The sequence below is a fragment of the Carassius carassius genome, chromosome 48 (assembly GCF_963082965.1).
Source record: "Carassius carassius chromosome 48, fCarCar2.1, whole genome shotgun sequence".
Classification (NCBI taxonomy): Eukaryota; Metazoa; Chordata; class Actinopteri; order Cypriniformes; family Cyprinidae; genus Carassius; species Carassius carassius.
Genome location: NC_081802.1, coordinates 9,189,960 through 9,202,424, shown reverse-complemented (window position 1 = coordinate 9,202,424; position 12,465 = coordinate 9,189,960). Strand labels below are relative to the sequence as shown.

Here is a 12,465-nt window from a genome sequence, read left to right as displayed (position 1 = left end):
TAATTTCTAAATGACCAAACTGCTCAGTCAAACAGGCAGTCCTGCCCTGAACTCTAAACTAAGCCACAAGACCTCTAGTCTCTTCGTATTAAATTGGGATTATTTTACCTTGAAAAAAAAAATTACACATCACCTTGAATTATGACAAAATATTGTATATTATATTAAAAATAATATAACAAGGGTTAAAATACAGATTTTTAGCAAATAAATCTTTTTAGAAATTCAACAAAATTAAGCTTTGATATTGAGCTTCGGACAATTATGATTATAAATTATCCCCAATAAAAATTAATCCAGTATAAAAAAAAAAGCCTAATAACATTAACCCAATAACAAAATATGCAAAAAAAATTATTATATTACATACCCAAATTATCCCATTCCAAAACGTTCATTTCTACGCAATGAAAATGTTCTATTCAGATCTAGTCACTATTTCATAAGTATTAAGGTTTTATTACACCAGTAAAAGCAATGACCAATAAATGTTTAAGTATCTGGCAGGATACCCCCACACAAAACCACACCTTACTGATAATGACAGTCAGCTGAAAGCGAAACGCTCAAACCCTAATACAATGGCATGTACGTTTGGTCTTCAGCCAAAACAAGCGTCTTTAAAAAAAAAATAAAATAAAATAAAAAAATAAAAAAAAAATAAAACTGGCACTGTGCCCTTCTTTTTCTTCCTGTGACTTTCCTCATCTGACATTATCAGGAAGTTGAGATCGAATAGTAAAAAGATCTCGCTAGATTGCAGTTGACTTGTGTCAGTCTCCAACTCTTCCTGTTCACCACCGGCCACCATCTCAAACACATCAGCTCTAGTGTGTTAAACTATACATAACGTGCGTCCCTCATTCCTCATTTTTTAATACAAAACTATTACTTTTCAACAAATCTCTCAAGGAGAACACAGCTGGTCTTCAGGCTTGTCCTTGGCGTGGCATGAGATTTCGGAGAGACATGCCTGTTAAGACTCACTTTAAGGGGTGCCAAGTGGCTAAGCTGGTTGCCGAACAGACACTCAACATGGTACGCCAGGTTTCGGCAACATCCGGCACATACTGCCACGACATATTGAAATATTATTGGTTGCAGAACCAAAATCCAAGAATTTCCAAGAGTTTTTTTACGTACTATGATTATGCTTGGTGGTTTCTAGTGACACCAAGTTGATCCCACCCAATTTATTAACAAATAGCCACTCAAGCCATCCTTCAGAAAAAACATCTAAAGCCGCCACCACACCCATGCAGACCAACCTTGAACTACACCTCTGCTCCACCATGAGAAATGGCTCACGTATTTCAGCAGGACTGTGATGTAATATGCATCATCAAAGCTGACAAACAGTGGACGGTCAGTTACAATTTTACACTAGGTCCAAAGACGCACAATTTAAACTACTGGCATTTCATTAGCAACACAGATGATAAATTAATCTCAGGTCAGTTTGTGATTATTCAATGGGTTCAAACGACAATATATATGAACTGGAACAGATTAAAAAACAATTAAGCAAGTACTTGGGTAATCAACACAAAATACTTATGCAATTTGCCCAATATTACACACTAATGTTCAAAACAAACAAATTGGGGTTACCAAGATTTTTACTGTCACTTTTGATTAATTAAATGCATCCTTGCTACATAAAAATCTTAATTTTTTTCCTTTTACTTTATGACCTCAAACTTTTGAATGTGTACATATCGTAATTCATGCCACTTATGACATCACATTCAGATACGACATGGAAAAATCAACTGCAGGAAATTGAGCCTAAACTTTGAACTCTGCCTTTGTTCTCAACCTATGTACTGACAATTTATATGTTACTAGTCACAAATTTAGCACAGAGAACCATACAAGATGTTTAACTGTTACCGGGATAGACCCTATGACCACATTAAACCAACTAACTCTTTATATTTAACCCTTTTAGACACATTGAAATGTCTAATGACAATGGTCACTGCAAGAGAAAGTTCAGATAGTCTTGGTTTCACATTAACACTTTTAAGTGACTGGTGTAAATATCACATGCGCAGTTTGCCCTCTCTGAAAAATGATGTCCATGTCAAAGGTCCATAAAAGGAAGAACGTAATGTCATAATAGAGATACCAAAATATTTGGTACATATGTTTAAAGTGTCTATTATTAAAATATCACTTACACAACTCTGTTGAATACAAATTATACATATATACATATATATATATATATATATATATATAAATGAAAACTGAAACCAGTTGGGAAATCCAGATGAAGTAACTGATTGGTTCACATTATAAATGGTGTACATTTCAATGTACTGTTAAATGAAATGAGAAAGTGAAAGTAAAAAAATAATACAAATAATAATGTTTTTTGCATTATTGTTTTTAAATTTCTTGGGTCTTATTGACCAACTGAGCAATTTTAAGACTGTAGTTTCCCACCAGTTACACTTTTCATAACTTATAATAGTCTTAAAGGGGAAAAAAACTTTTTTTGCATCTTTGGGCAGTTCGGATTTAGGAAAATACGAGACGAAATGGGTCAATTTAACTACCCGAATCCCTAAAACTGTTAACATTTCTCTGCGTTAGCCCAATACAACACAATGATCATAAAACACAATATATGTCAGATTATATAAAGATAAAATCCAACATTTCCTAACTTCTTGTGTGAGCTCAATAAAGCTCGGTGGGAGCAAACCAACTCATAAATAAATAAAGCCCGGTGAGTTTAGTGCTGAGGAAGCAAAACTAGTTAGCTAACCCTTGCTAACATCAGCTAATGCTGACTAACTTATCAACTCCAATTAGCAGGCGAGCTAAATCACTAGTTTATTTACCCCAAACTGAAAACAACTGAAAAGTTTCTCCTTTAAAGTTCATTATAACCTCGCACTGCATCGGTTTCGATACAGTGAGATGGATGCAGTCAGATGTATTAGATGAAACGGATGGTTGAAGTTTGTAAATCCTGTGTGTACGTTAACTCAACAGTCCAGTTGCTAGCGAAGCTAATGTGAAGTCAAAATACTCTGAAAACATCCAGTTATCACTCAACCTCTCTTTGTGGGAACTTACTGAGAAGATGAAACGCTTATTGGTCTTCCGAGGGCCCTCCACGCGTCTATTTGTTGTTATTTGCCCTGGTATTTTTGGTGTAAAACTATCCCGGGGATCCCCTCTCTCTCTCTCTCACTCACTCTGCCGCTCCGGTCGCCAAATAAAGATCCTAGCAGCCTACACATGGACTCGAGTCACCGAGCCGCGCATGCGCACTGAGCACTGGCCCACATCAAGAGCAGCTTCATCACGAGGAAGAGCATCCTCCTAGTCCGAACGCTTTAATCTGACAAATTACTTAATACAATAGTTACTACAGTTAATGTTGCTACTGTCATTTAAAGACCTCACAATGTACATTTTCGTAAAGGCAATGATGTCAATCTTATTTTTGTTTATTTATGGATAAAATTGTGACAAAATGTTACTTTATTTCATATTAAACTACAAAAAAATGATTAATGACTATTAAATTGTAAAAGCAAAGATAATGATTAATGGCCAAATTACTCACAATTAATTCAATAATTAAATTAAATTAAATACTCGTTGAACGTTAATTGTACCATCATATCTTCTCGCAGTGGTGTGATTGTAAATAAGAATCTATAGTTTAAATGACTTACCAGATTAAATAGGAGTTGAAAAAATGCACAAAATTTACATAAATTTTTACATCACTAAAAAATGATATATATATATATATATATAATACACACACACACACACACATACATATATATTACTTATATATATATACTTACAGTGCATTCAGGCTAATATTTTTTACCTAACGTGTTCCCTGGGATTCAAACCCACAACCGTTTTGCGCTGCTAACTCAATGCTCTACCACACACACATTTTATATATATATATTATAATTTCAAAATACCAATTACAACAGCAAGACCCTCATTTTACATCTCTACCAACATTACTAAACTGCTAAATTTCCAGTACAGAAAAAGGTTTTAAAGTAATCTACAGAGATTGTGAATCTTAGAAAGATCATTTTTTGTATAATAGTCTAACATAATATTAGCCAATTAACTCTTCGATACATTTCCAAATGTTATTATCTTGTTTTATTTATCGATTCCCAAACTGCGAGACAGTTATATTCCATCAGGGGGCGCTCTATGGCTCAAGATGTCTATGCTCAAGATAGTCTCAAACTTTTTTTTTGCGGGGGGGGGATCATGTGTATACCAAATAGTTTAATATTTTAAATACATTACAATTTCAAGTTCCAACGTGAAAATGTAAACCTTTTGTAAAAATATAAAGAAGTGATATTCAAGATTTAATATACAAACATTATCGCAATCGACTTTGATTGTTCCATCTTGACCAGCGTTGAGAAAAGTAAAAGAAACCACGTTGGAACGTCGTCTACGCAAAGCAGGCTTTAACTAAACCCGTTGCTCTTATAGATAATGTTTTATATCTTATGTCATGTAGAAATGATTGAATTCCTTAAACATACCGAGTCCGTCAGCTTCATGAAGTTGTTTTCGTCTGCCTTGATGAGGGCGGTTGTGACCCAGGTAGAGCTCAGGGTCCGGATGCAGCTCTGTGGGCTTTTTATCGACGAAATGAAACGAACACACGTAAACTCGCTTCGGAGGATTTTTTAATTTCAGAGCCGCGAGCCAAGCCTGTTTGCTGTCATCTTTCGACGGCATACAGTGTAAGGCGTACGGCGCGGGGCACGGACATTCACTCCTGGTTCTCTGGTGCTCTTCACAGATGTTTTCTTGAAAACTCTTCAGTTTTTTCGAGTTGTTGTAGCAGCCCGAAACTGCACACGTCGAACCGGAGCTCATGTTAAACTCTTGACACTTTGTAAGTGCGTATGTCGAAATAGATTTTAGACAGACCGGAAGCAGAACACCGGCATACGGAAATAGGGAGACGCCGTATTGTTTTCCAAACCAAACTTTATGCGTATTTGCAGTAGTACAAACTTTATATTATATTATTACATTATATTATAGATTTTACAGGTTAAAATGCTTTTGAAAAGTTTTAAAAGGCTTTACAAGTAACTTTCATATCGTCTTTCAGCTGTTGACAACATCCAAAATGATTTTCCCCATTTGAATTAATATATTTCCCCATGATTTATCATGTGTTAAAACGATTATATTACATTGCCATATTAAAAAAAAAAAATAAATACATAAATAAAAGCAGAATCTATAAGATATAATTATGCAGGTTTGAATGGCTTGTTTGGATATCTGGTGACATCTGTTGGTTGTTTTGAGGTATGAAAGCTCATATTTTTATGTACTTTTTCCAGGCCAATTAATATATATAAAAAGTTGTACTCCAAGATACTTAAATTACATTTTAGAATACATGTCTGATTCAGTTTATAAATAGTAATCCATACTATTGAACTATTTTCAACACTATAAGGTTACTGTATATAAACATAGCTGTATTCTATGACATAATTATAATGTATAAACATATGCAGTTCCATAAGTAACACATAAGAGATTAGTTCTTCATTGCAGTTTTAAAGAAGAAATAGATGGCGGCAATAATCTTAATTAATAATCTTAAACTTCAATTCAGCAGTTTTAATGGGATGGTGATTATTAAAGGATGTCTAGATGCTCGGGTTACATATTATATATTGGGTGACATTATTAAAATAAAAGTTTAACAACGAGGCTATATATATTCGAGAAGTTTTCTTAAAGAGATGGCGTGGCGTGCTTCTACATTTATTTTCACACCACTAGGGGGAAGCAAAGGTTAAGGTTTCCTTCCATCGATGAGCAAATGTTGTAACCAAATCTTAGATCTAATAATATCACAATTCGGTAGCTTAATAACCTTTATTGGGTAAGATGCCATAGTGAATTTACCATGAAATCGAGGGTGTGAGGGCTTATAGTAGTTACTTTGACACATATAAAGGTCCAATATCATGTAATTTTCACAACTTAGAACTTTCAAAATTGTTTTATGGCGTTTTTGTCTAATTAAAGTTTTTATTTAAAGCTATATAATCATTACTGACAAAGATATAATATGATGACACTACATATTACAGACCACTGACTATAATAGTTCTCCAGCTGAAAGGACACATTATACGATTCAGTCAGTTTAGCCACTTCCACCAGGTGGCAGTATAATAAAGCGATTTAAAAGGTTGATGAAACCTTTTAATTCTGGCCTGAACTTGACCGTGACAGAGCAATATATGTGCCCTTTAACTACAATACATTGAAACAAATTCGTGTTTATATAATAAAATAAATAAGTAAAAATCTGAGTCAGTGTAAGCTATTCTGAATAAAATCAGGATGATGTTTGATTTCAAGGCTTTTGACACAAACATAAAACAAATAAATAAAACGATATCAGTAGCCTACACATATATATACAAAACACTTATTATCACTCTTTAAGGTTCTGCCACTTCCAGATATTGTGAGATTGTGTGCTGAATCGTACAGTTTATCTTGAATGATTCTTGCCCCTCAGTTGTGAGTGATAGTGCCACATCACCCTCTCCTGAGGTCTGTTCATTAATCAGCTCAGTGGGTGGAAGCTGGAGATGAGAAACTTCTGTATCTGTCCTGAACTTCCAGGCTGCTTGCTTTCACAGAACAAGGGACTAAGGAGGGGTTAAATCTCATTTGCATATATTTAAATGACGCGTGAATAGTTTACAGAAGGCTTGAAGGAGTTAAATCTGAGAGACGTTTAGAAGTCACGCTCAGCTTCAGGTCTGTACAAATAGAGAAAACGGACAAAAAACACACTTTATGGCTTCCTGGTTAGCACAAATGCGGCGCTGTGTGTTGTACGTGAGCGACGGGTCATTATGGTCGTTTTGGCAGCAACAAGAACCCTCAATAAATTGTTGCCACATTAAAATGCCCCGCACGACATATTGGAAAGACATGGATAGCCTTGTAAAAAAAAATGCAGCGGGAAAAAAACAAAAAATTAACAACATACACAAAACAAATGTCATTTTCTGAGGAATTTTATTTATTTATTTTTTACACGGCCTGCATCTACCCCTGTTTTCTCCTTTCCCGCGTTTATACAATCTTGTTAATTTTATCTGAAAGAGCATACTGCCCCTTGTCGGCGGGTGCTACAGTAATGCAGTTAGCGTGTAGGGTCAAACTGAACCGTGATTGGTTCTTCCATTAGAAGAAGCGCGTAGCCGGTTTCCTCTCAGCCAATCAGATGCGCTCACCGTACCATTGTTTCAAATCTTGGTGGTCTGCATTCTCTTAGACTCCCCCTTTATGATTTAAAAAGAAATTACACACAATTGAAGCCCCTAATAGAGTGACCCTTCCTCTACAATCTTAAGATTACAGACAAGAATTCACAAACAAACAGGTTAGGTGAATGAAATAAAATAATAGTAATAAATAAAAAAACAAGATTAGGTGTACTTATAAATTGCTAATAAAATGTTCCCTGAACATAAAATGTTAAAGTCATGTCATTTAAATATCAAAATATTCGATATTTTCAAGTTCCACTGCAAGCTTTCAGATTACATTTTAAAACATAACGAAATCATTATAATTTTATAAAACACAGTCGGTCCGACGTCTGATTGGTCAATACAGATATGAGTGAAACACTTTGCCATGTCAGCTAGCTATTTGTTGCATAGCAACGTTATATTGTGTCAGGGACTATTTGTTGTAGCGGAAGAATTGCATTTAATTTATGTATAATACAATTTTAATAATAATAGTGTACTTCATTTTTTTTAAAAATACATATTTTTTTTATTTATTCATTAATATCCAATTGAGACATCGGGCCTGCTCAATAGTGAATATAATGTAAATTATGACTCGCTGTTGTCGTGAATAATCGTGCAATACAATGCTGACTTTCCTATTTGAGGGAAATTAATATATAGCCTACATTAACCCGCAGTGGTGCTACATTATTCCACTTGTAAATAATAAAATTAGTTACCAATACGTATCACACACAAATTATTAACTAGCCAGATCAAGTTTATTAGAAATTTGTTGTACTTCCCCTCTCCTAACCCCGAAATTCACCGAGAAAAGGCCTACACGGACACATGTGTGGATATGAACCCAGGGGTGCGGGGTCTGACTAGTTTTGCATTATAAAAGACGAGGTCCTGTGAAAGTTCTGCTCCTTGTGTGTGAATTCAATAGCCCCAGACCAGCATGGTTAGCATGACAAACTGCTCTTCAAGTTCACAGAGTAACCTCCCGCGTGCACGCGCGCGCTCCACCGCCTTCTCGTTCACTCTCAAGTCTATTTCAGGCGAGTCAAAGGGCATCTCAGTTCTGAAATTTCAATAATGCTCTCTGCTGGGGATGAAATGTTTTTTTTAAGTTCGTGCATTAGTTTGGTTTATTTATTTATCTATTTATTTATTTTGTGAGAACAACAAAGGCATTTCTCATAATGACAAATCAAACTGAAGACCCAACTCTTTTGTTTTTTTCGAAATTTAGCTATGAGAAAAATGTGTCGTGGAGTCTCAGCTTTTGTGTTATTGCAATGTTTCTGTGTTTATTTTTAATGTAATGTAAAATTGCAAAACGTTCACAATATATAAGCTATACATACACACACACACACACACACACACACACACACACACACACACACACACACACACACACAGTCAAGATCATCTTCTAAACAATTATTTTAGATTTAAATAATGACTTTTATTATTTGATGTTTGTGACATTTAGGCTTTAGTTATTTTCTGTATTTATTCATATTTTATCACTCGTCCTGATTTATGGTCCATAACTGATGATTCATCTCAAAATCGACATCACTCTTTCATCTGTTTGTTTTTTAAGCACTTTTATTTGTGATATAATTATCTCAATTATTTTGGTCTCTATAATCACAGACTACATTAGAAACAAAAGTCTTTGTTTCTAATGCAGTCTGTGGTGATAAAGAATATATATACACACACACACAAAGATTAAAGAAGCAGAAGTCACAACAAAAATGTAATCCTGTATTTTCGAAGTCTTTTTGTTTGTTGTTGTCTTCGTCATCTTGTGAAGGCTTGTTTTATGAAAAATGAGTGTCAATAAATATTTAAGCAGTCCACATTTTATAATAATAATAAAAACGCATAAATACAAATTAATTAAACTATTATGATGATGATTATTCATAAACTAAAACACAGCTATATAAATGCAGTATTTTTACTGAATTGCAGAGAACAATTAGAAATAATAGTAAATATTTACGTTCAGTCAATTCAAAAATGTTACTGTAAACATGTTGTTAGATGCATTAACACTATTTTGCCTTCTAAATTCATATAGTGACAGAATAAATGGTAATGTAATGACAAAATTCAAAGTACATTTTTAACTTATCAAATAATTAAATACACCTAGAACATCTAGGATATTAATTCCTGTTGTTATGCCTTAGTGTTTGTATTCAGTACTGTTTTAACACAGATTTTGGTGACGAAACAATTTCGTATCTTTTTTACATTTTGAAGCCTGAATGTAATGCGACACAACAGCCAGAGGATGCAGGGCTTCACGGCCATCTCCCTCCTCACCTCTCCCGGCAAAGACAATGAATGTCTTTGGCACACCACCAAGAACTGTTTTACCGGAGCTGCTCGGCCAGACTTTTTGAGCCCCGTCTCTGGGCAGAGGATGGGCAAGGGAGGGGGCGAACAAGGGGACGAGAGCTGCCACCCTAATCTCTCTGAAAGAGGCTTGTTCTGTGTGGGTTTATCCCGTTGAGAGTAAGGGAATCTGCTATGCTCAGTAAGCATGTATATCGGGCCATCTCATGGCTCAATGGACGCTCCATGGGTGGCCCCTCCTGGTCAATACCGTCATACCCTCAGCCGGACGGGCCCAGAATAGGATAATCTCTCCTTCTCGCTTTCTTTCAGGCCAAAGTCTGGCCTCCTGGCGGCAGAGTCATGGCCAGGGTGGCTTGGCCCTGATCCCGGGTCAGTATTGCTTGGGTGACCGAGGGGCAGATTTCAGTAAGTGCACTGGAGCGCACACTAGACCAGCGCTTGAGCTGACAGTTAAAGGAAAACAATAGAAGCAGGACTGATGTGTGTGTGTGTTTGAGTGAACTGGATTCCTTCTCAGGTAATGAACACTTTATGGCTGAGAGAAAGCGCACTTTTTCTGGCTCAGTTTGACAAAAGCTGACACTTTTAATGAAAAAGGCACAAAACTAAACTCAAAAATCATCTCTTTTTTGGGTAAGGTGGCATTTGACTGATCGTAAACTCGAGGTGGTTTACTTTCTATTAATTTTGTATGAGGTTTGCAAGTTTGCAAACCGGTTAGTAAATAGATTTCTAATCACGGTTTACAACCCCGATTTGAGTGGTTTATTTATTTATTTATTTGATAAATTTCTAGCAGTAATAGAATACATAAATGCAATAAAATAAAATAAAAATAATTTAAAAAATTCCAAAATGAGTAATAGTGTTGTAAACTTAAATGTAGAATTATAATATTTACCATATTAAATGATAATGTTATTTCACAATTTTGGATATCACACCAGTCATTCAGTAACAGGGTTGTATTACATTGATGGTAGTTAACATTTGAAAATAATTACAAATATTTTTTACTGCAGTCTTTTTTTAATGGCAATTCAACAGTTTGTCAAATTTGTCAGATTTTAGCAGTTAAATGCAATCAAAAAGATTGTGACCTTTTAGGAAGGTACAGGTCAAAATCATCACAGGGCTTTTAAGGTGTTTGAAAAGAGCAATGTTTCATTATGGGATAATTCTGTTATATAACAGTTCATCAAACATGTTATATTATTATTCTCACAGCAAAACAATTTAGGATTTGTTCCTCTAATGCTTTGAAAACACTACATCAAAATGTACCTTATTCATGAAGAGTGTTAAAAGATCTAAATAAATAAATAAACAAGAAAAATAAAGAGAATAATAGATTTAAAAAAAAAAAATCACACAGGTAACGATCATTTCTTTTTCAGAATTTTAATTTAATTAAGCACTTTTTATCTTTAATACAAGGCAGGAATCACTTTAATGGAATAGATTAAAGCAATAGCAAACCAAATAAAAAGTCTCTCTCTCTCTCTCTCTCTCTCTCTCTCTCTATATCTATATATATATATATATATATATATATATATATATATATATATATATATATATATATATATATCTGTCTGAATTTCTGTCTGAGTATCTATATGATCAATCTATATGAATATCTAAATATATATTTGAATATCTATTCATTTATATGAATATCTATATACCTATGTGAATATGTAACAATCTATATAAATATATTTCTGAATACATATCTATCTATCTATCTATCTATCTATCTATCTATCTATCTATCTATCTATCTATCTATCTATCTATCTATCTAAATATGATAAAGTTTAATACATTTTTAAGTTGGCAGTAATTCTCATTATTATTAATTGTCCTTTGTACTGTACATTTAAAAAATAGTTTATAGTCAAACAATAAACTTACCTGTATTGTCCAAAAATACTTGTTGAAAAAAGAAAGATCCGATACAAACAACACAAACAGTCTTCTTAAATAACAGTTACATTCAGTAAATAAATAAAGGAAAAAAGGAAAACTATCTCCAGTGATGGTCTGTGCTGATCCTGGCTTCATGATTTAGTCCAAAACCTGAGGAGACACAAGAAAATATGACAGAATTAGCATCAGTTTGATTTGAAAAATACATAATACAAATTCCTATTATGGCCTATGTTTTACAGCATATCAGTATATTTTTGCAAATCGCCAAGCCATTCATTGTAGAGCATCTAAAAGAGGTGTGGCTTGAGTGTAGACTCGGATGAGAAGGGAGGGGTTGAGAATTGACTGACAGCACACAGATGCCGGGATGTTCAGCATCACGTGTGCGGTGATGACGCCGAGTGTGTGCTGCTCTCCCGCCGCCACGCCACAGTGTTTACCCGCAGCAGACTTTATCAGCCGTGATGTTTGACCCCGAGCCTAGAGCCAGACAGGGGTCAGGGGAAGGACTGTCTGGACACTGGGATCGACCCCAGGGCTGTGCTTAATATCACCTCTGGGGATTGAGATGCAGACAGCTCAACGACTGACCATGCTTAATCATCAGTGCGCAACGTCTAGTCTGCTTGGTCATGGCACAAAGTCATGGCGGGTGGATATGATGTTCATCATCATTTTATTTTAACACACTCACACACACACACACATGTATATATAAGAAGGCCTTTCAAATGGTTATAAACGCTATATGTATTTTGTTGCAAAAATGCATGCATGCTATTTAAGCAGCATATTTCTGATAAAACTCATAATATTATTGTACCGAATT

At 34.8% G+C, this 12,465-nt stretch overlaps 1 protein-coding gene and 1 long non-coding RNA gene across 8 annotated transcripts in view; both read right to left on the bottom strand.

Moving 5' to 3' along the window:
• The window catches only part of LOC132131932 (transcriptional repressor p66-alpha-like), a 34,818-nt gene extending 29,855 nt beyond the window's left edge, over positions 1-4,963 (bottom strand). The window contains exon 1 of one of the 2 annotated variants that reach the window (XM_059544111.1): positions 4,560-4,963. In XM_059544111.1, the coding sequence (XP_059400094.1) occupies positions 4,560-4,899 (340 nt within the window). In that variant the 5' untranslated portion in view covers positions 4,900-4,963. Of the gene's footprint in view, positions 1-3,090; positions 3,259-4,559 lie in introns of those variants that run through there. The other variant, XM_059544112.1, reaches the window with a different exon arrangement.
• A 6,638-nt stretch (positions 4,964-11,601) lies between these two features.
• The window catches only part of LOC132131751 (uncharacterized), a 44,082-nt gene continuing 43,218 nt past the window's right edge, over positions 11,602-12,465 (bottom strand). For all 6 annotated transcript variants that reach the window (XR_009428936.1, XR_009428935.1, XR_009428933.1 and 3 more), the window contains exon 4: positions 11,602-11,783. This is a non-coding gene — a long non-coding RNA (uncharacterized LOC132131751). The remainder of the gene's footprint in view (positions 11,784-12,465) is intronic.